The sequence below is a fragment of the Eptatretus burgeri genome, chromosome 1, assembly GCF_056783735.1.
Source record: "Eptatretus burgeri isolate ZD-2024b chromosome 1, Ebu_testis_v1, whole genome shotgun sequence".
Taxonomy (NCBI): domain Eukaryota; kingdom Metazoa; phylum Chordata; class Myxini; order Myxiniformes; family Myxinidae; genus Eptatretus; species Eptatretus burgeri.
Genome location: NC_140961.1, coordinates 29,613,585 through 29,641,422, shown reverse-complemented (window position 1 = coordinate 29,641,422; position 27,838 = coordinate 29,613,585). Strand labels below are relative to the sequence as shown.

Below are 27,838 nucleotides of genomic sequence, written 5' to 3'. Positions count from 1 at the left end.
TGAGGGAAGAGTATTGATAATGGGGGATTACAACTTGCCAGGGATAGACTGGGTCCAGGAACAGGGAAAGGGCAGAGCAGATGAGGATTTCCTAGTTTTAGTCCAGGATTGCTTTTTAACCCAGTTTGTAGATAAGCCCACAAGGGGGAGTGCGGTGTTAGACCTCCTTTTAAGTAACGATACCAATATGGTGGAGGAGGTGAAGGTTGGGAAGCATTTAGGAGCAAGTGACCATAACAATGTGTGTGCAAACACTCTATTAAGGGTTAGAGTTCAGGATAGTAGGGTAAGGCTATTAGATTTCAGGAAGACAAACTTGGAGGGTATGAGGAGAGAGTTGGATGATGTAGATTGGGAGACTCTAACAACAGGACAATCAGCATCAGAGAAATGGGAAACCTACAAAGAGCAAATGTGTGGAGTGCAGAGTAACTACATTCCAATGAGGTGTAAAACTAGAATCAGAAAGAGACCAGGGTGGTTGAGCAGTGAGATAAGGAACGCTATTAAGGGGAAGTAGAAGACATTTATTAGGTTTAAAATAACAGGACTGGAGTTAGATTTATATCACTATCGATGTAAACAGAGGCAAGTGAAGAAAATAACTTGACAAGCCAAAAGAGAGAATGAGAAGAACAAGGCAAAAAATATTAAACATAAGAGCAAGGCTTTCTTTAAGTATATCAGGGGAAAAGAACAGGTTAGGACCAGTGTGGGTCCATTGAGGAATAGCACCGGGAGAGTGGTTCGTGATGAAAGCGAGATGGCAGGCTTATTAAACAGGTATTTTTCTTCAACTTTTGACACAAGAACAGTCAGGAGAATTGTCAATGGCTGAGAGTATCTATCAAGGAGGTGAGGAAGGGCTTTTACAGAAGATCCAGGTTAGAGTGGAGGTAGTAAAGGAACAGCTAGGTAATCAAAGAGAAGTTAAGGCTCCAGGTCCAGATAATATGCAATCGAGAGTATCGATGGAGGTGGCTGAGCAGATAAACGAGATGTTAATGGATATTTTCAATCTCTCACTAGAGTCAGGACGGGTACCAGAGTATTGCAGAGTAGCAAATGTAACAGCATTATTTCAGAAAGGATCCAGAGAAGAATTGGGAAACAAGAAACCTGTTAGTTTGACCTCAGTTGGGGGGAAGGTTGGAGACATTAATTAGGACCGGATGAGGAACCATTTAAAGGTCCCATGACACTCAAAAGAACTGAAATTGCACATATATATGTCCTGGAGGAGTTTTTCATCGTGATTTCTGATCTGACAATGTTTTTTCACAATACTCGTTCTGTAAAATGTAAAATTAAAAATACAAACCTCTTAGGGAACGCCCCTAAAAATTCTGCCGAAATCTACTGAAAGAGGCTAACCCACATGACGTCATCTCCAGAACAACAAAGGCTGCACGTAAATTACTCGGGTTGGTGGTCTACGTGATTGTATTGGCTTCCTGTGTATTTCCACATTCGATTGGTCGATTCAAACGCTTCGTTCATGTCTGCTTTTAAAAAATCAAACACTTGGTTTTGAATAATGGATGACATGGACTTTGATTTGTCTGGTAGTGACAGTGAGTGTGAGAGAAATGAAGGATTTTGTTCTGAATCAGCTGGAGAATTGTCGGATAACGTAGTCGCGGGAGGTGAAGTTCAGGCAGCTGGAAATGGAATACGGCCTTACCAGTTCGAGCCTGAAGCAGGACAAGCAGGGGAAACTGGCGATGAAATTCCCGGCGTTCATGATGATCGGGAGGACATCGAAGGAAGATTTGGCAATAACAACTGGTTACACTAAATCCTATTTATAATTAAATAATGTAAATTTGACTTGCATACTGCTCAATATCAGAAGTATTTTAGTGAGGTGACGTGACCAGCGCAGCGGACATGTTGCTCCGCGGCGAATGAATCGCAAGCAAGGCCAGCCCATGTCATCGACCGTATCTCTCCACGCATAAAACGAAGCAATCTCGCTGTCCGGATACGATGAAAACTTGTGTGCAGAACACACCTTGCGACACAATTGTCTAGAGTAGTCCGATAAATCTGACGTTCTGTTGCATTTTTATTTATTTTATTCCTACTGTCGTCATGTAGCGCCAGTAGAAAACAATGAAGAAAAGAGAATAATAAATGAAAGCTACAGCACGTCAGATTTATCGGACGAGTCGGACGAACGACGGATTTATCGGACTAGTCTGGACTCTCGAGTTGGCAAGTAACTTGTATTAGCATGCACACAATGTACAAGTCAATGCGTAAGAGTCCCGAGGCCATGAGGCCGTGTAATACGACAGATAAATTTGTCTTTCATAGTTGTGCCAACATATTTTTCTCTGTTCATTTATTACAGCATTTTGGCAAAATGTTAATGAATAGCAAGCCAATGGAAGCAGTACCTTCACTTTGGAATAAACCCATGTATGTCGAGTGCAGCCATACCTGGCTTGCATGTATGTGGAATCGTACCTATCCCAGCAAGCTGGTTTCAACGAACAATTCAATAAGCTGCAAAATATGGGTGCAGGTTTTTCACATTGTTTGATTTTAAAATTATCTCCTTGTGCCTTGAAATGATGCAATATTAATCTTTGGTATTTTACTTGTATGTCCCTGTAAGTTTCTTTTTTAATGGAAAGGTTCAACAGTCACATTTAATATTTTGTGCACATGGTATAGCCCTTAATTGTGCATACATGTATTGGATTTGTACACTACTACGACAAGGTAGTAAAGGGATAAATAATTGCCTCGTGATTGTTGTGCATACACGGCTCAGAAGCAGAATTTCTTTTCCGCGAAACAATCACAGGAATTAAGACGATCAGTGAGATAGCAAACACATGCACAATGCATTTGTACGTACTTTATATGGCACGCGACGTCTAATCAATCCACTCTGTGCGAGTCGCGTTCTGGAGATGACGTCAACGGTCACGTGACCTGCGGTTCGCTAAACTCAACTTTTTTGAGGGGCGGGGCATAGCAAGTTGTGAAAAGCACTACTTATGTTTGAAATATTGGTCTAATTATCCCATTGTTGATTTAAAAAATAGAAACATGGGTGATTTCTTCACTAGGAAGGTCAAGTTAATATATAAATAACCAGAAAATTTTGAGTGTCATGGGACCTTTAAACAAATACAAACTACTTTAAAGTAGTCAGCATGGGTTCACCAAAAGTAGTTTCTGTCCAACAAATATTTTAGAGTTCTATGAAGCAGTGTCTGATTGGGTGGATGATGGAAAGGCAGTGGAAATGGTATATCTAGACTTTAAGAAGGCATTTGATAAGGTACCACATCGGAGGTTGTGAGCCAAGGTGAGGGCTTGTGGAGTGGCTGGTCAGGCAGCGAATTGGATTGAAAACTGGCTTTGTGGTAGGAAGCAGAGCGTGGCTGTGAGTGGGAGGATTTCTTGCTGGGAGGGTGTAAGTAGCGGGGGTACCTCAGGGAGAAGTACTCGGACCATTTATATTCATTATTTACATTAACGATTTGGATAATGGGGTGAAGAGTAAGCTTTCCAAATTTACAGATGACACAAAGATTGGAGGTAAGGTGGATAGCAGAAGGGGTGGTGATCAGATTCAGGAAAGTATTGATACTTGTATGGATTGGGCAAAAGATTGGCAGATGGAATTTAACCTGAGAAAGTGTAAGGTGTTGGGGATGGGAAAGAACAATGAAAATAGAGATTAAGGGATGCAAGGAGTAATTTTGGAGCGTGTCACACAGGTGAAGGATCTGGGGGGTAGTAATAGATATGGAAGGTAAGCAGGCAAGCACAGTGCCAGGCAGCTATGGTAGAGCAAATAGGGTTTCAGGTTGTATTCGGAGAAGGATCGTTTATAAATCAAATGAGATGGCGTTCACATTGTAGAGGAATTTAGTGAGGGCCACATCTAGAATATTGAGTGCAGTTTTGGTCACCACAATTCCAGGACAAATGCCATGGAGAGGGTTCAGCGCAGGGCTTACTAGATTGATTCCCATTTGGATTCCTGTAGGTTTGGATTCATTTGAAGAAAATTTTACTGAATAATTTTTTTTTCCTCTCCAATGAGCATTTCCATTTTTCAGAGGGGGTCACACAGCATTAGCCTATTGTATATACTGTACTAAGAGAGTAGTGTCAAATTCCAACATCATCATGTTTTTTTGCAGCAAAAATATTGCAGCATATTTCTTCATAGGAAAGAAAAGAAATTCAGGAGCGGTCGAGGCATTGGTCTGTTGCCTATACACTGATTGGGTTCAATGATTTGTCTGATTGAAAAAAATATATATAATTTTCCCATGGGTTTGGATTAATCTAAAGGAAGTGTTTAGATATAGATTGTCGGGATTGTGCCCTGACAAGATGGCAGTAATGCACTTACCTTTGAATTATCGATTTGGTTTGATTCTTGACCCGACTATAAATTGTTGAATTGGTGATTCACACCCAAGGGCATGTCGTCATGGCAAGGGCATGGTGATGGATGTTCGAGATCCTACAGTGTCTTTCCCGAAGAGTAGACAAGTTGGCGCCGGCATTCTGGCCAAATTCAAGATTACTGCCCTAACCTTCAGAGAACTGTGAACTGTGGTCTAGAACTGTGAAGCAGAAAAGCACTAAGTTCCTTGACTTTGCGAGAAGTCATGGACTTAGGGTGGCCGCTTCATGGTTTCAGCGCCCACAAGATCATCGCTGGACTTAATATTCCAATGCTGGTGGTGTGGCAAAGGAGATCGACCATGTGCTAATTGATGGTCGCTGGAGGATGATCCAGAACTGCAGTGTCGACGGGAGTGCTCAGTTCCTCAATACCGACCACAGGCTTGTTATAGCAATTCTGAAGTTGCAGCTTAAATGCGGGGGAATGGTACCATCCCAGCCTCGGCAGGATCTTGACAAGCTCAAGGATGAGAGGGTAGCTGAGGAATTTGCGAACAGGCTGAGTGGGGATTTGAGGGTTCTGGGTGTTTTGCGAAATTCTGAAAAGTTGTGGAGTGACTTCAAGACCACTGTCCTTGATGTTACCGGTGGATGTCTTGGACCTCACCGTAGGGCAAAGAATAATTTTCTCTCTCAAAGGACACTGGATACCATTGACCAGAGTCACAGGGCCAGGCTTAATGGCAGAGCTGAGATGTTCAGGGAGCTGAGGCGTAAAACTGTACGCGCGCTGAGGCAGGACAATGAGGCCGATGTGCGAGGAATCTGTGAGGGGGTAGAGTATCACCTGTGGTCAAGGGATTCTCGTCCTGCTTATAGGGGAGCTTGCACATTGCATTCCTCCAAGCCTATCCTTCGGTGTACTGCAGTCAGAGCAGAGGGTGATGGGCTCTTGACAGAGGAGTCCAAAGTGAAGGCCCGCTGGGCCGACTACTTTGAGGGGCTGTACCAGGCTGACCCACCAGCTTATTAGTTGGATGTCACGGTGTTACTTTCCCTATTGCTGACCCTCCAAGCAGCTGTGATCCACCTTCGTTTGTGGAAAAACAGGCTGCTGAGAACTGGTTGAAATGGGTTGAAGCTCCAGGGATCTGTGACATCCATGCTGAACTTCTCAAGGCTGGTGGAAATGCTGTACTCGCGTCGTTGCATGCAGTTTTGTGCTCTGCCTGGAACACAGGCATCATCCCAACTGACTGGAAGAGGGGCCTTGTTGTCCCTCTCTGGAAAGGGAAGGGTGATCGCCAGGACTGCAACAACTACCGAGGGGTGATGCTGCTCTCAGTGCCGGGCATGGTCTTTGCTCGGATAATTCTTGATAGGATTCGCCACCATCTGCTTGAGCACCAGCGTCCAGAGCAGTCAGGCTTTACACCAAAGAGGTCAACGATTGACCGTATCCTTTCTCTTCGAGTCCACACCGAATGCAGACGTGAGTTTCGGCAGGGGCTGCTTACAGCTTATGTTGGTCTCTGCAAAGTGTCCGATTGAGTGAATCGGGATGCCCTATTGAGGATTCTTGGTCTTCGTGGGGTTAATTAATCCCCTTCCTGGGGAGGATGTTGAATTAATACCAAGTGGGGTTTACTCAGCTTGTCATCCTCCCGAGGTCGGCAAAATGAGTGCCAGCTTGCTGGTATCTTGTGTCGGAGTGGAGACCCGTCCAGGTTTGTGCCCAATAGCCAAGGAGACTACTTAGGCAGCACCAACACTCTGCACCGAGTATGGTCCCAATGGATGGATGGATCCGGATCCGAATCCAACTGCTGGAATTTTTAAAGTGATTCTTCACCATCGAGAGATCAGGCTAAACGAATATATAACATGATATCTCAAAAAGTTGTGGACGGATTCAAATAAAACTTGGTGGACACGTTGAGTGTGTGGCAAGGAAGACTCGATTCGCTCTTGGTGAAGATGTGAAGCCGAATCTGGATATGAGAATTATTTGATTTCTAAAGTGATTCTTCACCATTGAGAGATGGGGCCAAAACGATGTAGTACTATATAGCATGATATTTCAAAAACGTATTGTGTCCGATATGTTCTCGTGGATCAGTCATTACATAGCGGAGGTACGCGCTCCACCTATTGCCCTTGTAGTTCAATTATGTAATTACATAAATGTCTCATTTAATAATATTTTTACTTTTCATATTTTATTCTACTAATTGTATTTGGTGTCGTTTTATGATCTTAAAGCAAACTTGTTGTAATCCGCTAAGTGTAGCTCCCTATTTTTGGCATACGTGTGACTCGCTGTTTTAATCTACATACAGTATACAAGACAAGGATGGCTGTCTGTTCATCAGTCAGCTGTTTTGCTGATTGGCTCTGTGAGGCTAGGTGTAATGTGATTTGCTCCTGGCAAGATTAAATGATGTATCGTATAGGTTTATTAAAAACTGACATTCCAAATCCGATTCCATATTAGACGATCGAAAAAAAAAAATCATAAATAGCCTAAATAATTATCTTGAAATCTCGAGTGAAAACGGAAAAAGTGATTTCTTTCTTATACCCAATGTATATAATAATACACACTCACGAGAGGTGAGGTTAAATGGCTCCAAAATTCACTTTTTCACACTTTCAAAGGAAATTAATTATTGTACGTGTGATTTTAATTTACACCATCCAGGGACGCCAGTAGTGATCCTTTTGGAGTCAGATTCTACTTTTATTATATGTACATTTTCAACGTATACGACGTACAAGTGATACAACATGGAATCACAGTTTCTTTATTAACAGTGCGTTGAATCCCAGGAGTAAAGATACGACGTGGTATCTTACAAGGTGACAGCCTCCCCCCCCTCTTTTGTTTGGCTCTGGACCCACTCGAGTAACCTCATCAATGAACAAGGACACCGATACAACCTGACATGCAACAGAAAAGTGACCAAAGAAACAAGAAAGGTGACGCACCTACTGTACATGGATGACCTAAAACTTCGCATCGAATGATAAGAAATTGGCAGATCAGCGGAAACCAGTAAAGTAGTACTCGGAGGACCTCCAAATGGAGTTTGGTGTTGACAATTGTGCCAAATGCACATTTGTGCAAGGAAATAAATAAATAAATAAAACATACATCTCAATCTTTTATATACAAGAAAACAAACACGACGCATTAACCAAAGCTTTTCGTGCTGTACTTCTCAAGATTGAATAACAGCACGAGAACCAGAAAGTGAGAGAGCGTGCATATCTAAGCTTGGCGATGTAAGATCGACACTGATTGGTTCATCAGTTATGACATCAACGGTAATCTGAGCTCCCATTTTTTTTAACTCACAGTCATCAGTATTTCTGGCTCCGTTTGGCTGTAGCAGAGTGAGTACAGGGTGATGACACTTCGGAGGGAGGGGTGATGCGAAGCCCCCAAAGCCGATGACTCAATGGTGATGATGTTGTGTGTGTGGAGGCCGCTTCTCATGCTGCTTTGAAAAGCTCAACATTCACTTTTGAAATGATGGGAGAACAGGCATGAGTAATGTTGATGCCAAATTTTATTTCACAACCAGGATATTTTGCCCTCTTTTGAGACAAATGCAACCTCCACCACCCGATGTTGCACCACCATTTTGTGGTGGGCAATAAAAGTAGCTCAGAGTCAAGAGTGCAAGGCAATAGACCTTTTAAAATTGCATGGAATATTATTATTAATTGATAGATTAACTCCAACTTTTCCCGTCACCGGGGACGGATACTTTTGCTAGCTTTTCCCGTCACTTGGGACCGGTACTCTTCCGAGGATTTTGATAAGTTCAGTGCTGTGTGTGGTTGCTGTCACAGTCAGAATTATTTCACCTGCAACCATACCATGGAATAGCTTTTCAGAAATGTTGTTGTCTAAGAAAGGCATTCATCCAATGTGGAATGGAAAACCATCTCATTTATTAAATAATTTGATGCACAATTTTTTATTATTATTGATCTCGATTTGTAATTCCAAAAAAGAAAATGAAGTGCAAGTTTGGTTTTCCGTTTTCCTATTCAAGTTCTTTTGGATACACGAGGTCCGTCTAAAAAGCAACGGGACCGACTTCACAGAAATTTTATTCCAAAAAATAAATTGAAATCACAGCTTGTCTCCTTCAAAATATTTTCCCTCCAGTCTCAAACACTTGTCCATCCTCTTCTTCCACGCTTCGATGCACCCCCAGAAGGCTTCTTCTGGAATCCTCCGGAGCTCCGTCGTCATGGCCCTTTTAATGGCCTCCACATCAGGAAATCGGGTCCCCTTGATCACCCCCTTGAGCTTGGGGGATAGGAAAAAATCACAAGGGGCCAAGTCTGGCGAATACGGGGGTTGCTCCAGAGTTGGCACGTTCCTCTTCACCAGAAACTGTCGGATGCTGAGGGCACTGTGAGCAGGGGCGTTGTCATGGTGGAGCACCCAGGCGTTGTTCTCCCACAGATCCCTCCTCTTGTCCCGGACTGATCTCATGAGGTCCCGGAGGATCTCCTTGTGCACGTATTGATTCACTGTTTGACCCTGTGGTCGAAACTCGAAGTGGACGATAACCTTGATGTCAAAAAACACGATGAGCATCACCTTGACCTTCGACTTCGACATCCTTGCTTTCTTTGGTCTTGGTGATGCCAGACTTTTCCACTGACGACTCTGCTGTTTGGTCTCGGGATTGTATTCGAATATCCCAGATTCATCGCCAGTAATGACTCTTCCGAGCAGATCTGGATCGTCCTCGAGGTGCTCGATAATGTCTTGACAGACAGTGACTCTTTGCTGTTTCTGGTCCTCAGACAACAGCTTTGGGACCATCTTTGCGAACACCTTCCGCATTTCGAGATTTTCAGTGATGATGCTCCAGACAGTGTCCTTGTTGATGGAAAGTTCCTCAGCAATCATCCGCAGCGTGAGTCAACAATCTGCGCACACCATCTGCTTCACACACTCGATGTTGTCCGCCGTTCTGCTCGTTGAAGGTCTTCCAGACCGTGGATCGTCTTCAACCTTCTCCCGTCCCTCTTTGGACCTCTTGTGCCATTCAAATGCACGTGTACGTGACATCATTTCTTCCCCGTAGACTTGCTGCAGCATTGCGAAGGATTCGGAAGGTGTTTTGCCAAGCTTGGCAAGAAACTTCAGATTGGCTCTCTGCTCACAACTCATAGCACGACGACTCAGACTAGACAACGTGTAAAGCACGACCTGTAAAAAAAATCACACAATGAGCGCAGTCAACCATCACCAATCATATATATTGCTGGAATGTTGTGAAAGACTGTGACGCAACCCGCTCATTCAAGTTGTGTAAGTGGAGCACACAGCAGGCTCAGTCCCGTTACTTTTTAGACGGACCTCATATATCATCATGAAACTGATCAAATACAAACCAATTATGATTTGCTTGTTCATCATGAATGAATGTAAAGATGTTTCCACACCTCCACACAGTTGTTAGTTCATTGCTGCACATGTTCTGGACCCAATCAGACTCGTACATGTGCAGAAACAAATTTGTAAAGAAAGGGGCCAGATCTGAACCCATGGGTATCCCCACTATTTGCTGGAGTATCTTGTTGCCAAATGTAAAGAAACAGTTGTTTCGGAGAAATCGAAAACTTTCTTTAAGTTTATTTTTTGAAAAACTACATGAATATTGATTTTCCTTTATCGACCAGTTTACTCTCTTTTTTTGATAGACTGTAATGTCTACTTTCTTACTTCCTGCTAATGCTTTATCTACCACTCTGTCCAATGAGGTTACAAGCTCGTTTTGTGGAATGTGTGTGTACAATGTGGAAAAATCATAAGTTGATAGATATTTAGCCTTACCCTTGTTATTAATGTCGTGGATACTGTTGGGATTATCAATGATCCAGAATTTCTGAATAGGAACCAGAATAAAACCTCACCGTTTCATGGTAATTTTTCAAGCATTTAGAAATTAGTTTCATCGCCCCTGTAACCTCATCTTACTCGGGTTTTTGTACATTTTTGGGATCCAGTAAATGAATGGTAATTTATGGTGTTTACTTGGAACGAACAGTCTAATCGATTTTGAGTGATTTATATGGTGTTGTATCAAGTGTATTTTAATATCATAACTTATTACTCTTGCCGAAGGAGAGGGTATTGCCTTTGTGTCCGTTTGTTTGTCTCTGTCTGTCTGTCTGTTTGTTTGTCTCTGTCTGTCTATTTGTTTGTCTGCACAGACCTTTCATGTTTTTCTCTGCAAACTCTTGTTGGATTGAGACGAATTTTTCACCATTGGTGCAACTTCTCATGTAGGATGTTGTTGTAGAATTTTGTAGTTTACGTTTTAACCGACTCGATGTAAATCATGTTACTCAAATGAAAGCCACAATTAATTCACTGTCCACAACGGAAAGTACATTACATCAGATAATTTTATTTTTCACTTGGTACCAAGGAGTACAACCCACTGAGATGGTATACATCCACAATGATTTGCACTAAAACAAGATTACATTTTCTGCCATTTATAAGCTTTTCGGAGAGTGGAGGGGGGGGGGCTGATATGCCTTAGGCAAAGAACTCCAAAATGCAATACGTGTCTCCTGGGTGAAAATCGAATGATGTAATCATGGCAAAAGTTGGTGTTATCAACCAGGTCACTTTGTTCCATCGCAAGACGTTCCTTGTATCAACATTTAGGTCAAAAGACTCTTGGCTAAAGGGAAGCATCACTGACATCCAATTTGACTTACAGCATAAAAATTAAATTTATAAAACACCAGCAACGATTACAATTTAGAGTATATTAATATAATTATTTTCTTCCACACCGTCATCTTTGTTCGCATCACTTGGCTGACTCACATCGTGGATCAAAGTGGTTTTGAAAGTATCCCAGATTTAAAAAGCCAAAACAAAGTTAAAATGAGATGTTTGTGCGGCAATAAACTGCTCCATTCTGTTACGGCAGGATTGTGGAAAGGCATTTCACAGGTATTCTTGTATGTTGATGAACAGGAATGGTGTAGTTTTACTCTGAAATACCACTACAGTATCGCAGCTTCTCATTTGGCGTTCATCACATGAACTCTCTTGGTAAACCCATTTGTTTGTAGGTCACAAATTAGTTTATAACATTTTTAGATCCTTGTGGAGGATCTCTAAGTCTTACTCACGTTGTTGTTCTTCATCTTCTTCCTGTGGACTTTTTTGTTTCACAACCTCCAGTTTTCATCGAAACTTCCTGAAACTTGGCGTATATATGTAAAAATACCCTGCGCAGACAGTAACCATCTCCGATTTTGAAAATTTCTCCGAGAAAAAAAAAGTTATGACGTCAAAATATCTCCGCTAATGGAAATCGCCTTAAAAATTATCTCCGAAACTGGGCAAGCTTTTTGAATTCTGTTTGCGGGAATCGAACAGGGCATTAACAAAGATGAATTACCACACATATGATGCATCATTATGACGTCATATCAATTTTTATGATGTCATTCCTATTTTTTGACTTTTTGTTTTTGACCCAGAGTTTTCATCGGATATTCGTGAAACTTGCCATGTATATGCAGAAAGCCCACGCGCAGGCAGTAACCATCTCCGATTTTGGAAATTCTTCCTAGAAAAAAGTTGATGTCATAATATCGCCGCTAATGGAAATCGCCTATACCATTATCTCCGAAACTAGGCAAGCTGTTTGAATTTTGTTTGCGGGAATCAAGCCGGGCATTAGCACGGATATAATTTATCGCAAACCTGATACATCACAATGACGTCATATTCGTTTTTATGACGTCATCATTAAGAGGATGAGGATCTTAGCTCATTTGAGCTTGTTTTTTCTGTTGGTGGGGGGAATAACAGGGGAGGATTAACGAGTGTATTTATGTTAAACGACAGGTAAATTCATGTTTTCAATTTTGACCAAAAAAAAATTGTGAAATCAACGGGCAGACTTGATCTTCGTAAGCTTCCTTAAAACGCCCCGAGTTCTTCGCGTTCCCAAATAAACAATATTTGTTCTCGAACTTTATTATGAAAAGAAAAGTGCTATAGTTACTATGATAAAGTTTACCCTTGAAAACTATCGCACAAAAGGTGAAAAAACATGATCGTTTTTCGTTATAAATTACATGCAAACGCATGACAGAAATGTCCTTCACCCAGCATCAAGTGCTAACCAAGATAGCGTCCATTGGCTACACTCGGCTCTGTGTGTTGTGAATGGCAATGAGCATTCTCCTTATTTTCAGTTCGTTGGTGGTAATCCACATTGTGGACTGAGACAAAAGCCAGGATTGAGTGGGAGAGGGGTAGAAATTTAATAACATAGTTGGATTTAACCCATACCAAAATAACAAAATATATAAAACATTAAGCATGTTATTACTTACAAAGAAATTGCAGAAAGAAGAAGAAAAAAAAAACATTTTAAGAAAAATGTAAAAACACAGAGGGATGAAATCTCAAAAACAAACAAACAACCAAACAAGGTAGGAATGACACCACATTACAACACCACAATCCTCTTTTGGATTTCCATTACGACATCTTTTGACGTTTTACTTTTGTTGTGGGATTGTGATGGATGGAGAAGAATAAAAATGAAGAATGACGCCACGTTATGATGCCACAATACGACACAACAATCCTCTTCTGGGTTAGCATCATGATATCTTTTGACGTTGTTCCATCACAATCCCACAACAAAAGTAAAATTTCAAAAGATGTCGTGATGGTTATCCATGAGGATTGTGGCGTCATAATGTGACGTCATAATGTGGTGTCATTCCTACCTTGTTGTTTTTTTTGAGATTTCATCCTTCTGTTTTTACATTTATTTATTTTTTTTACATTTTTTTCTTTTTCTTGTTTATGTAAAAGTAGCCCTGACCCAATGCTTTGATGCTAAACCCAATAAAAGACCCAACCCTGAGATCCCAAAGCAACACAACAATGGTACAACCACACATGTTATTTTACAAACCTTTCCAGATCTTCGTCTATAATCCAGTTGCTCGTGAGGTCATTTGCTTCAATATTTAATTCTGCAAGCACCACTTCCATGCTGACTGTGAAACATCATTTCCTGCGAAACGGTTCGTTCCGATAAGGAAATACAAATGCTGAGCCTGTGGGGAAGGGGGGAGGGGTGTGTGGCAGGGAAAAGGGAAATGGCCACATTCGGAACACTCACCAACAGGCACAAAGTGCAATTTTATGAGGATGGAGTGGAGAAAAATAAACTCCACCTGCCTCCTTGGTGCAGCCCATTCACAAGGCTGTCGTGATAAAGTAAATGATTCAGGGGATAAAATGACCCAGAGGGACCAGCCAGTCATCTCAACAATCAGTCAAATGATGCACTTCAATCGGACGGAAATAACTTTCAAATTGTGGGGTGGGGGGCAGGGGGGGTCATTTAGGTGCTCGAAATGACCAAGTGTTTGGTTGGTATCTCTGAATGGACTTACCCTTGGGGTATAGAAAACACCTTCCTTGTAGTCTTTAGGTTCCCCAGTTGTGGGCACGAGTTCTCGAGGTTGATGAATATTTGTAATGCAGCGAGAGCTAAAATCCAAGGCTGAAAACCAATATAATTTTATTTTCAGCATGCATATGGTCATATTTGGTATCAAATGGCAGCGCTTGATGAGTGCCATTGACCTGCAATCATTTCAGGGTAAACCTCATCCATATTAACTTCCCGAATTTGAAATTATTAATTTTATTCACATTTTTGCCATTTCTTTTTTTCTTGCAGATATATTTCCACAACCCTGAAATCTTTCATACAGTTATTCAAAGGTTGAAGATTGGCTGATGCAGACCAGAAAAAAATATATGACATCAGAATTGGTTTCAGAGTGATATTGTTGTGGGGCCGGGTCTCGGTGGCGAGCACGACCGCAAGGGGGAGCAGTAGAGTCGGCTCCACCGAACACACCGGTATTTAGGTCGTACCTTCGGATAAGTCCGAAAGGCACGGGTCCCTTACAGGACCATGAATCGCCAATAATTCGACCGTGTGGGGTAGGGTTAATTGCCAAACTTCAATATACCTAAGTACCCATGCGGCAAAGCTACCGGGGAATTCACACCCTCGGCGGGCCTCGAGCGGAACGAGCCGTTACCGTGCTCGAACCGTGTGTAACCCGAGTGGATGGTTACCGAGGTCCGTCGGTCCAAATGAACAATTACAGCAACAACGGCCTTCCTAATCCCCAATACGCACCATGGCAAACCAATGGCAGAAATGACAAAGAATGAGCTGGTACATTCAACAAAATAGGGATTTATTTATAACAATAATCGGGAAGGGGAACACAGAGCAGAGTTATCATGAACAAAGAAAGGTATCAAATATACAAGCAATTCCTTTAACAATTCTACTTAGAGACAGAGCCCACGGACACGCACACACGCACACACAAATACCCAGAAAGAGATGGACCTCGAGGTCTTTATTTCCCCTTCAGCTCGGAGGGAAGACGAGCTGAGGGAAGAAAACATGCTGGCTACCTGGCCGCGTTCGCGTGGCTAGACGACCGCTCCTTCCCGGAGCACCAGTCGCCAAAGAACGGACCAGGGTAGCCGAACCCAGAGGAGGCGAGACGAGGTGATCTCCCGTGATGAGATGGTCGACCACTTGTAGTAATGCATCAGACGAGACGCCTCGGATGCGCGTGATGCCGTCAGCCGCAGACCCAGACAGAAGCGCGCTCGAGCAGACGGGACGCAATCATTAATCCTTTTTCCGTCGTTTTTTGAGGCGTGGTCCGCTCCCCCATCGCCTGCTCTCATTGGTTGGACTGCGTGTTGCGGCTCTGCCTTCTTGCAAAGGACTGCCGCGGCTTTGGTCCGCTCGTCGCCCATTGGGCGGAAAATGACGGGTGACCCTTTTGTGTTTTCACACTATTCAGCCTTGAAATACTTGGGCTAAAACCGCACTTCCTTTCAAAAACCTTCATTTATTTTGCTGTTTTATCACATAAAAGCCTGTCAAAATGAAGGGTTGGAGTTGTTTTATTAAAAACTTCAAATATATATATATATATATATATATATATATATATATATATATATATATATATATATATATATATATATATATATATATATATAATGCTTCGTAGTATCAACATGCATTTCCTCCAAGACTTTTTTTCCCCTTTGCATGTGTTGTAATCAAAACGTACCTTTCTTTCATGAGAGAAGACGTGTTATTCAGTCTTCAAGCGTGCCCTTTTGAGTGTAATTCAATGTGGTTACATTGTAGTTCAGTCAAATGTACAGTTACCTGGATCACATACATGAAGCAAAAACATGCCTAATGCTTATGATGAGCAACCATTCCGTATTTTCATACTAAATCAGCCTTGAAAAGTTGGGATAAAATCGAAATTACATACACAAACTTTCATTGATTACACAAATTGCTCCTCCCTTTATATGAGCAGTGCATAGGCAACAGACCACCCTCGATCACCCCTGAAAATAAAAAAAATAACTCTGGTTACGTGCATGAAGCAAAAACATGCCAACTACTTATGTGTATATATAATACCTCGTGGTTATATAGTTCAGATACTTCCAATTGCACTGGCCCATGGACTGACACCAGCGGCCTGAAGCCTGAGGCCGATGCTTAACCGTGGCTTTGACAAAATGGCGGGCATATTATTTTTTTCCAGGTTACAATTGTGGGTGGAGTCAGGCCAGCTTTCTAACCAATGGGGAGAAGTCCATCTATCAATGGTCCATCCCCCCATCTATACAAACACACATAGTCCAAAAACCAACTGGCTTTTATATGTACGAGCAGAGTATCCATCCTAAGGGCAATCTTGTTCCAAGCATGCAACGTGACCTTCTGACACATACCTTTATTTGGGCAGTGTATAGGCAACTGACAGCTCTGTATAAGCAAAAAAAAATTTTTAAAACCCCGGTTACTTGCATGAAGCAAAAACATACCTACTGCTTATAATTCAAAACACCTCATGATGCTGGAAAACGTGGGGACAGGAATACTGGACTGTAAATGGTGGAGACTTGTAATAACCCTCCGCCAGCTAAAGGTGGCGCTACATGATATACATTTACATGGAGAATTTGTGTCCCTCCCCCATGCAATATGATGCAATTTTTGACTCTATCCCCTTCTTGAATCTTCCAAACATTCCCTTTGCGGGTTGTGGAGATAGCCCAGAGGTCACGTACTCACCTTTGCATTGTGTCGTTTCGATTTGATTCCCAGCCCAACTACAATCGGTCACCCCAGTATTTCACACGCAGGGTGTTGCACCAATGATTGTGCCGTGCATTGGATGGAACATCTGGGGACCTGTCCACCAGCATTGGTTGATGAGGATGTTAAAGATCCCACCGTGTCATTTGCAAAGAGTAGTCAAATGTTGCCGGCACCCTAAAAATGGATTATTGACTTAATAATGTACAGAGACGCACTGCATCAAATGATACACCCAACAAACAAGTGCTTCACACAAAATGAATTAATTATTTTCCCCCATCCTTTGCTTATGCTCCCACCTCCTTCATAAGAACACGTACCTCATTTTCTACCATATCCTCCCTCTTCCTTTCCTTTTCTTAAATTTACCCATCTTACTCACTAAATACCTAATATTTATATCTCTTATAGGTTAGCTCTTCCATGAGCCTTGACATGGTAGACCAAAAAAAAAAAGGATAACCTCATAAAAGTGTGGTGAAGACAAATAACGTCAAGGTTTAGCAATAATGGCAGATTTATCATTCAGGGGAATTTTGGAAGAGAAGAAGAGTAGGTGTGTGACCTTTATTTACAATATAGCACTGGATAACTTTTTGTTCTTCAATTGGAAGTGAAATTCAGCCTTGAGTTTAGCATCTTTTTGCATCTTTTTGGTATCTTTTTTGCATTTTGCATCATTGCATCTTTTTGGCATCTCATCCATCACATAAAATAATTTTTAGACATTTTAGTATCTGAACATCAAGTTGAAGAGGTTCAGTCTGGCTTTGGGAAGCATGACTTTCCAGGATGGAGGTTGTGTGAGGTCTTCTTTCATATGCAGTGCATGGTTGCAGGTACAGTAACATCATTTGCTACGGGTACGGCTGCGCCACCGATGTGGTGCCACCAGTCGGTTAGAACAGGAGTTTTGAATTTGGCCAGGGTGCTGGCGATAGCTCATCTACTCTTTGCGAAGGACGCCATGGGATCTTTAACGTCCACCAACAGGATACCTGCAGGCAGGATACCCAGTTTAACGTCCATCTGGGGGATGGTACACACATTGATGCCCCACACTGTCTGTGAAACACCAGGATGGCAGCTTATAGCTTGGCCGACATTCATAATGAGACTAGACAGCTCAGAGTTTGGATATACCTCGAGACGTGAGTTTACATATAGTACACATATCCTATGAGCCCACTGAGTGAGGTGAAACACGAACAGTGGCTCAATCCAGGATAGTATCAGCTCCTAGAGCTTCCTGAATGCCAACACTAAGAATATCACGATTTTCAATAGATGTCCATGAGTGCCCATGTCACCACTACACAATTTGTTGTACATCACTGTTGCTCCAAAGGATATCCCTGAATCTACTCTACATTTCTGTTTTTTTGCTTCTATCGTGAATATGGTTGCATCGTCAAATTTCCCTCCATCCACAAAGAAAGTGGTTTCACTGATGAATTTAAGAGTGGTGGTGATGATGTCCACGCTGGTACAGAAATGATGATGTCCACACTGGTATCCTGCAATAAATCCTTGTTTTGTCTGGTGTGTTGCAATGACTATAATATACCAAGGTAAAGAATGAGTCGATGTAACCTAAGTGTGGGACAACCTCGCTAAATTAAGATGTGTTGGACATGCTTGGAAGATCGCTATCTTGACCTCTCCAACCTCCTCTAATATTGCAATAAGTGAAAACCACCTTGAGTGGGTATTCCAAAACAAGACGGTTCTCTTTGATAAAAAATTTTTTCCATCATCCAGTGGAATATTTCACTGCAGGGGCTGACTCGTCCTTGTCCAAGAATACACTACTAGGACAACACTGCAGTCAGAAAACATGTTAAGAGTATTGTGGTTCAAAAGAACGAATGATTAATTGTGATGAATTACTGTGATACGAATGAATTCACTTTTAGCTCGCTTGTTCGAAGAAGAGAGAGCTATAGCGATTCTCCCGGCGTGAGCGTGAAAATGTTAAAGTTTTTGATGCAAGTTATTTAGAAGCTTGCCATTCATTTAATATGTGTACTAGGATGCTGATATTTGGCATGGAGGTTCCGTTGGGGTATATTATTGATGTAGTGAAGTTAAAATGAAAAAATAATTTCAAATGTTTTAAATTTTTGACCTGTTTTGAACTTAACTTTTTTGTAGCACATCAACGTTAAAGTTTTGGTGCAAGTTATTTAGAAGCTTGCCATTCATTTAATATGTGTACTAGGATGCTGATATTTGGCATGGGGGTTCCTTTGGGGTATATTATTGATGTAGTGAAGTTGAAATAAAAAAATTTCAAATGTTTTAAATTTTTGACCTGTTTTGAACTTAACTTTTTTATAGCACGTCAACGTTAAAGTTTTTGGTGCACGTTATTTAGAAGCTTGCCATTCATTTAATATGTGTACTAGGATGCTGATATTTGGCATGGGGGTTCCTTTTGGGTATATTATTGATGTAGTGAAGTTGAAATTAAAAAATAATTTCAAATGTTTTTAATTTTTGACCTGTTTTGAACTTAACTTTTTTATAGCACATCAACGTTAAAGTTTTTGGTGCACGTTATTTAGAAGCTTGCCATTCATTTAATATGTGTACTAAGATGCTGATATTTGGCATGGAGGTTCCTTTGGGGTATATTATTGATGTAGTGAAGTTGAAATTAACAAATGATTTTAAAATTTTATTAAAATTTTAACCTAAGATGGTGTCAAAGCCATCCAATGCTCGCCTGTTTATACTAGACGCTTGCCATTCATTTAATATGTGTACTAGTTTACTGATTACAATATACAAATACATATATTGCTTTAAAATTATTTTGATCAGACTTCACTGCAATGCTTTATAAAAAAAAATATTATTTGACTAGTCTTTTAAAAACGATAAATGTATAAACAGGCGAGCATTGGGTGGCTTTGACACCAACTCTCTGGTATTCCTTGCGTTTGTCCGCAGGGCAGTTACGGTTTACTGTCGTGTTCAACGGCTGTATTTATTACTACAAATCAAGTTCCTCACAAAGGCCTCAGGGTGCCTTCTCACTCAAGGGATACAACAGGTTGGTGTGATAAACTCCACAGACTGACCACAGGAAATAAGAACTCTCCTACCTCCCCACTCAACCCAGCAATTACATGATACTCTAATCTTTCCGTTCAGTCTTGAAATGCCTATCTGATTGTGGCAGGAGTTACACTTACTCCAGGAAAATGCCTTCCATGTCTTTTAATCTCTTGGTATCCTTCTGTTCGGTATCCTTTACATCTGTTTACATGACTTTTGTTTCAGTCACTGTGTCCCAAAAATTAGGGAATGCCTTTTTTTGGTATACGGAGTCGAGGCTTGTGGAAGTGCTCGAACACCGAACAGATTAGGACATAACAGAACAGAAGGAACAGCAGAGAGGGGGGAAATGAGTGGAATGAGCAGGGTGGAAGGATAAAATAGAGGGAGACTTGGACAAACAATGGGTGTGGGGAGTGACGAGGGGTAGTGGAGGACACATAGGGTGCTGTAATTATTGTACAGTACTTACCCCAAAATCTTCCTTGTTTCTGCTTCCACCAAATGTAATGTTGACCAAGGTAGAGGTTGATGGTTACATTCCACCAAGACAAGATGGATACAGAAGGAAACTCTCAGGAAGGAAAAATGTGGAAATTTGGAAGGAGGTAGGCTTGAGATGTGGGGGGGGGGGGTTATGGGTAATAAATAATCATGGTTTTTGATGAGGGATTATTTGGAGGGAAGAATGACATTGAAAAGAATGTGGAAGTTGGTTCGACAGGTGGAAGAAAAAAAAAAAGAGGAACAAATGAGTGGAGGTGAGCAGTCATTCAGGATTTTGGAAGTTTCACCAGAATGGGGTTTATGGTGGACTGTGTGCTCCCTGAAAAAAAAAACTGGGGTGGGGGACATAGCACGGAAAGAGTAGAGGATGCAAGACCAGAAAGGAGGCAGTATAAGACAGAGAGACCACCTTAGTAGTGCATCATCTCACTTGATTGTCATTCCTCAATTTCAGGCCATTATCATCAAGTGAGTGTTTAAAGCAGTCATTGAGTTGTATAACTTATTGGGATGCAAATATATGTGAAATGAGTCATAACCAACATTACATTTAGAAAAAGCAATTGTGACAAGGTGTAAATCCAAGCAGCAACCGAGGACAATGGCACATGGTCTGCGAAACCCACCTTTGGCCTATCCTGACTGATTCTACACCTCTTACTTCCGTGTCTGTAAAGAAAAGGGTCCAAGATATCATGCGAGAAACATGCATCAGACAAGGGGTGAGCACAGACAAGCGGACATGCCCTCATCTGCCACAACATGAAACCATCACCTCCAATAATGAAAGACTACATTCACAGACAAGTTTCAACCGAGGCTTAAACTTTTTACATGAGGAAATTGGAGAGCAATATGTGACTCTAAATGGTTGTAGTCACTTGGCCTCACACAAAACAGTCTTCCTGTCACAAGTTTTATATTTATATATATATATATATATATATATATATATATATATATATATATTTATATATATATATATACATATATATATATATTTTTTTTTTTTTTTACATGTGCAGCATCCTGATTCATGATTATTTCCTTTTCATTAGTTGCCTTGTTGTCTTTCCATCCGACCCACAGGGTACAACGCTCAGATGACGAATCCGCATCCAGCGCAGTTTTCCCTTTCAAAATTATGTCCTTCTCAAAAGAGAAGCGCATCTGGCATTTCTCCACTCCCAATGACTGCGAAAGAAAGGTATTTTTTACCGATAGATAAGTATATCTAATATATAAAGCTCTTTCTAACCACTGACCGACTGACTCACTGACCAAAAATCCAAATCCGTTGGGACCATACTCTAGACAGAGCGGCAGAGCTGCTGAAACGGTCTCCTAGGCTATTGAGCACTATCCTGGATGGGTCGCCACTCCGACACAGGATCCTTGAATGGCTCAGTCATCCCAGCAAGCTGGTACTCATTTTTGCAGATCTCAGAAGGATGGCAGGCTGAGTCAACCCCACCTGGTATTAATTAAACAGCCAGGCAGGATTTGAACTCAGGACCCTCAGATCCCGAGTCTTTTTTGGGGGGGTAGATCTCTACCAGCTTTGTACCATGAGATGGTGAAATCTTTTCCCATTCTTCACATGAAAATTGCTCTCGTTCTGCCAAGTTTGATGGCGATCATCGATGGACTGCAATCTTCAAGTCTCACCATTAATGTTCAATTGGCTTCAAGTCAGAACATTGTCTGGCCCACTCAAGAACATTTATTTTCCTTTTTTTAAAATTCAGCCACAACAATGTGGCTTTTGCTTTGTACTTCAGATCTTTGTCCGAATGAAATGTGAATCTCCTTCCCAGTTTAAGATTCATGGATGACTTGAGCAGGTTTTCATCAAGGATTCTCTTGTACTTTGCACTGTCCATTGTCCCTTTCATCCTGACAAGCTTCCTAATCCCTGCTGATGAAAAGCAGCCCCATGATATGATGCTGCCATCACCATGCTTAACAATAGGGATGGTGTTGACTGGGTGATGTGCATTGTTAGGCTTACACCAGAAGTAACACTTTGAATTTAGACCAAAAAGTTTAATTTTTGTCTCGTCTAACCACAAAACCTTTCTCCACATCCTTGCAGTATCATTAGGATGCTTTTTTGCCAACTCCATACAAGTTTATAGATGTGTCCTTTTCAGTAATGGCTTCTTTCTTGCCACCTGTCTGTCGAGGCCAGCTTTGTGAAGGGAACAGGACATTGTTGATTGATGAACACCGAGTTTCATTTTGGACATAGAGCCTTGCAGATCTTTCAAAGTCATTATTGGATTTACAGTGACATCCTGGACCAGTTTCCTGCTTGCTTGGCTGCTGAGTTTGGATGGTGACCTCATCTGGGTCGGGTCTGGGTGGTATGATACTTCTCCCACTTCTTAATGATGGATTTCACCATACTCAAAGGGATAATGAGTGACAAGTCTTTTTACAACCCTCTCCTGAATGTTGCTTCTCCACCAATCTATGTTTGACTTCCTTGGTCTTCATGTTTACCTTGTTGGTTGACCAAGTGAGTTTCACCATAAAACTCCTTAGATTAATTGGGGGAACTTAATTTTAAAGTTAAGCCACCGATTACATTCAGGAGAAACCAGTTACATTTGTTTTGTAACCTTTCAAACAAATTATTTGCCCCTGAAGTGATTTAGGGTTATTTATGCAAAGGGGTTGAATACTTTTGCAACTTTTGCAACTAAAAAAAATCTGATTTTCTCTGTTAATCAAACTTATTCACATTTTATCTGCATTTTTTTAGCTTTATCACTTTGGAGTAGTTCATGAAGTCTCTATATATTAATCAAAATGTGAGAACTTTGGAGGGAGGTGAATACTTTTGCAAGCCACTGTATATGTATACATGTACATGTACATATATGCCATGAGCACCCCCTGGCTGTAACGGACAGCATCAGTCAGAGATTATGTTCATACGGTAAAACCGCATAATCTACAGATTACAAAAGCCTGTTTGCCACTCAGGCGATTATTTCCACCAATGCAAGTCATAAAACCAGAAGGCAAGTGCCACCGGTGGATGTAAACTTGTGCCCATTTAAGATTGGGTGGGAGCATTTTATTATGCTCCACGCATTTTGGCCTACATCTCCACCAGATGGCACTTGCCTTCTGTTTTTTTTATATGCCCGATATATATATATCGGGGCATATTATGTGATACCGGTCATCCGTCTGTCTGTCTGTCTGTCTGTCTGTCTGTCTGTCTGTCTGTCTGTCTGTCTGTCTGTCTGTCTGTCTGTCCGCCCGTTCCTGTCCGCACTCGAACTCCCAAAGTTTTCAACTTTCACGTTTCATATTTGGTACATAAGTACAGACTGTGGAGACGGTGTGTCGCGACATACGTTCGTCATCTAAAGTGGTTGCCATGGCAACCAGGATGCTGTTTTCCATGTAGTAGCACAATTATGTATATACCTTCTTGTTCTTCATAAATTGACATGTTTGAATATATAATTGCGTGTGTGCGTGCACGCGTACGTGTGCTCGCGTGTGTGTGTGTCACAGAGACTTTTTCGGGCGTGTATTGTGCTCACTTGCACTCTTGTTTCGTTTGCAATGGTGGGAACAATCTTCTGGGTGGCAGACAGGCTTTTGTTCTTCGCACATTATGCGGTTTTACCGTATGAGACATAATCTGTGGCTGATGCTCTCCATTGCAGCCAGAGGGTGCTAATGACATTTAAACAACAACTGTGGTCATCGTTGGTTTGGCATTTATATGGTGTTCCGTCTTGCCGAGGGCAAATAAACCTGAAATCTGGACAGGCATCTCCATTTGATGTTTAACTGATGATGACCTCAAAGCTCTTTTGACATGAGTTGCTGGGCTGAAGCCTCTGGGATGGAGTTGATGCTTTGGTCTCCGCATGTGTGGGACTCACACCCATTTGTCAATGTGTTTTAGTCAACTGATGCCCATTAGTTGATACAAGGGGCTTTCTGTACTGTGCTTGTAAAGCTGCTGATTGGTTATTTTGTATTTTCATTTCACTTTTCTTGATGCAATATAGTCAGTCACTTTATTGCCCTATCCAGTAATCTTTAAAATCAACATAAACATCTGGATTAAAGTAGATTTGATGCAGATCCTCATGGAGTCACACACTATTTGAAATCACTATATTTTGCCCTCTTTTTCGACAAATCCAACCTCTGCCACGCAGTATTATACCACCATTTTGCGGTGGGCAGTACAAGTAGCTCAGAGCTTTGGCTCAAAGTGAAACCAAGAATGCAACACAATTAACCTTTTGAAAGTCCATGAAATAATAATTTAATTGATAGATTAACTTGAACTTTCCCCGTCACTGGCGACGGGTACTTTTTCTTGCTTTTCCCATCAATGGGGAAGTGTACTTTTGCTCGTATAAATAAAACACTAACGTCTCCCATTAAATCATCAAATGTTGAACAAAGAGAAATTAATCAATTTTTATGATTGTTGTGTGGTGGGCGGTGTCCTGGATAGAGATGGATGGGAGGAATCCGACAAGAGATGAAGAGGTACTGCATCCTTGTGAAAGCATACAAGACGATGAGGTATGGAGCATGTCCACGATGTGACTATGACTCAAGCTGAGATAATATATCAACGAAGCAGAAGACAAAATATTGTGACCATTCTGGAGTTTTACATATCAACCTTATTTCCTGAAATAATGACCTCTTGTTTCCCTGATCCTTGTGCAGCCTTGAAAGCTCGGAGGATTCAAGCAGTGTGTACAGTGCATTGGAGAAACCGCTGAACATCCACTTTAGTCAAGATTCAGGGCTGCAGCTCATTGGTCTGGGTGTGTACTTTTGTGGAAAAAAAAAGTTGCTTAACTTTATATTGATTTGTTTCCAGAAACAGACATTTTCACACAATGAATTTTGCTTTTTCTCTCCATCAAGACTGATCTTCAAAATGCTGACCTTGCAACCTCCCCTTAAGGGTTGTTGTTTTTGGTAATTTATGGGAAAGATGTCTCAAAATTGGTGAAGTGAGGTTGTCTGAGGCTTTCTTCATTCTGGCTCACCTTCCGAATTTGATTTAAAATTATGACATCACGAATGATGTATTTGATTATATACAAATGAACCATCCTACTTCACTTTGCTTCTTGGGACTGTACTAATGTCTTTGTCATCCATATAAAAAAATACAATAATGCCTAGGAATGTCTTAATGTTATTTAATACACGATAATTCAAACATACAAGAGATGTCCTGTAAACGCTGCTTTTTAAGCTTATTTTTCTTGATGATGCACCTGTGTATTAAGGGCTGGCAAGATAGCCTAGACTCTAGAGGGATGCACACTGACTTCTGAGCTGTCTAGCCTGGGATCAAATCGTGAACCAGCTATAAACTGTCATTCTGGTGTTTTGCAGTCAGGGTGAGACATTATTGTGCATGCCATCCCTTGGATGGATCTTAAACTGGGCGTCCTGTCTACCGGCATTAGTTGGTGGACGTTAAAGATCCGACAGTGTCCCGCAACGAGTAGGCGAGCTAATTACAAATTATTGCTCGAACTTACAGGGGCACCGCTGCCCGCAGGTGTGTGTGCTGCACATGAAAGGGGAAAACATGTATATTATAGTGTCACTTGAGCTTGCACACTTCCTTTCAAGGATTTTTGTCTTTGTTAATTTCTGGAGGGAGATTTCTCATCTGGGGTTTTGTTCTTTTGCAGACAATGTTGAGGATTATGATTATGATGAGCATGAAGAAGGTAAGATTTTATGTGGAGTAGATATTGGATGTTGAAACATAAATATATATGTATATATATATATATATATATATATATATATTGTTGTTTTTTTTCAATTTAGCTGCTAACATAATATGTGATGATGTTTTGAGACATAATATATAATATTGTTACGGCTGTGGAAATTCGCAAACCACCATTCAGGTCCCGTAGGTGAGATAACTCTAAGTACATGTGTAGTTAGCCCCAAACCTGTTGTTTCGAGGGAATCTATGTGATTCATTCGGGCTGCGACGCTTTGAGTTAGGCGTTTTTCTGTTCTATCTTTATTTTGAATCAACCACCATAACCATCAAACCACCACCAAAAACCCTCCACCACCCTCACCTCTCTCCTTCTACGGCCATTCCCGCATCACCTGTGAGCACTAAGCGTCGGGCTGTCTTGGGCTCGTTCAGCGAAACGCACCGAGCCGCGAGTGCAAATAGCGACCTTTCCGAGGAAGAATTCGGATCAAGAATGCTACACGCCCACTTCTGATCCGTCCAATCAGCAAGCGTGGAGCGGCTTGGCCCCGCCTCCAGGCACGTCCGTGTGAAATCGAAATATGCAAATTCTAGGATCAGCGGAGGTTCACGCCCACTTTTCCTCCGTCCAATGGGCGAGCTTGGCTCCGCCCCCGAGCTCATCCTGATCCGGAAATTTGCATATGGGTTCTCCTGCCGGCCTATAAAGCGCCGAGCGCAAGGCGAATCGTGGAGAATGGGAAAGCCAGTTTTTGAAGCCAGAGAATCGTGGCAGAGAGTTTTGAAGGCAGAGTTTTGGAGAGTCAGTTCTGGGAGCAGAGAGTTTTGGGGCAGAGGCAGAGAGTTTTGGCAGTCAAGTCGGGTTGGAGAGCGGAGTGGAGTCAGGAGGTGAAGGCGTCGAGGTGGTTTCTGCAGTCGGCTGAGGAGAATTGTGGGAGGAGGCCAGGAGCTCGGGTCCGAGGCAGGGAAGACGGCGGTTGGCGACGAGGTCGCGGTGGGATCGCTCATCGCGGGACCTAAGCCAGCCAGCCATTCTCTTCCCCCAGGGCATCAACAATTTCCCCCTTTCCCCCGCGCTGAGATAGTGCAAAAAGGGGGCCCCGTTCCCACCCCACTCCAAGCGGTGCCAACGAAACCCGCAAAGGAGCACGAAGTCGGGGCACCGCCGGGCAGCCACATTTGCGGCTCGTCACGAGGACGCGGGTAGGACCCCCCCCGCCCCCCGGTCTCGTGGACCTGGCTGCTCCTGCAGGTCCCGCGCAAATATTGGCCTACAGGCCCGTCTGCCCCCTTGCCTATGAGGGTGGCTTCTTTCCTTTGCTTTTGAGTAAATGTGTGTCAGCGCCGTCTGTGAAGTAAAACTGTATAAGTGTTGCCATGTGTTTGCGTATTCGGTCGTAGCTTTGCATTGTTGTTTTTGTTTTAAATTGATATATGTGCATTATGACTGTTTGACTGTATATGTGTGCTTTTCGTGGGCTGGGTAATAAATGTGCATTATGTTGAATTGTTCCCCGTTTCGCTGCGTCCTTTCCTTCGCTTGAATCTCCATCTTGCTCCACGTAAAGGGTTCGTATTGGGCTTAATACGCCCGGTAATTAATCGGAACCGTCGAGGCCGACGATAACACCGCTCGGTTATCCCAATAGTACGGAACGGGCCGCCCTACCTACTTAGGGTGGTCGAGTTTGGCGAACAATCCTATCCTAAGCGGGTGGCCGATTGGCATGGTCGTGGTGGGGTTAAACCCCCACCCGTGACTGGCTCCCGGCGTTGTTCCGAGAGGGTTGCGACAGAATTGTCCGTTCCGGTGGGCGAGGTGGCCGCCATTCGAGTCGAGCGGCCGATTGCACGCCGGCGAGCGCGA

The 27,838-nt window shown here is 42.1% G+C and overlaps 1 protein-coding gene across 3 annotated transcripts in view; it reads left to right on the top strand.

Annotated features, from left to right (window-relative positions):
* Nucleotides 1-27,838, top strand: part of LOC147034144 (SH3 domain-binding protein 2-like) — a 73,649-nt gene that overhangs the window by 14,710 nt on the left and 31,101 nt on the right. For all 3 annotated transcript variants that reach the window (XM_085877228.1, XM_085877222.1, XM_085877238.1), the window contains 5 exons: nucleotides 19,602-19,704; nucleotides 21,306-21,423; nucleotides 24,715-24,785; nucleotides 24,936-25,036; nucleotides 25,925-25,963. In XM_085877228.1, coding sequence (XP_085733354.1) covers nucleotides 19,602-19,704; nucleotides 21,306-21,423; nucleotides 24,715-24,785; nucleotides 24,936-25,036; nucleotides 25,925-25,963 — 432 coding nt within the window. The remainder of the gene's footprint in view (nucleotides 1-19,601; nucleotides 19,705-21,305; nucleotides 21,424-24,714; nucleotides 24,786-24,935; nucleotides 25,037-25,924; nucleotides 25,964-27,838) is intronic.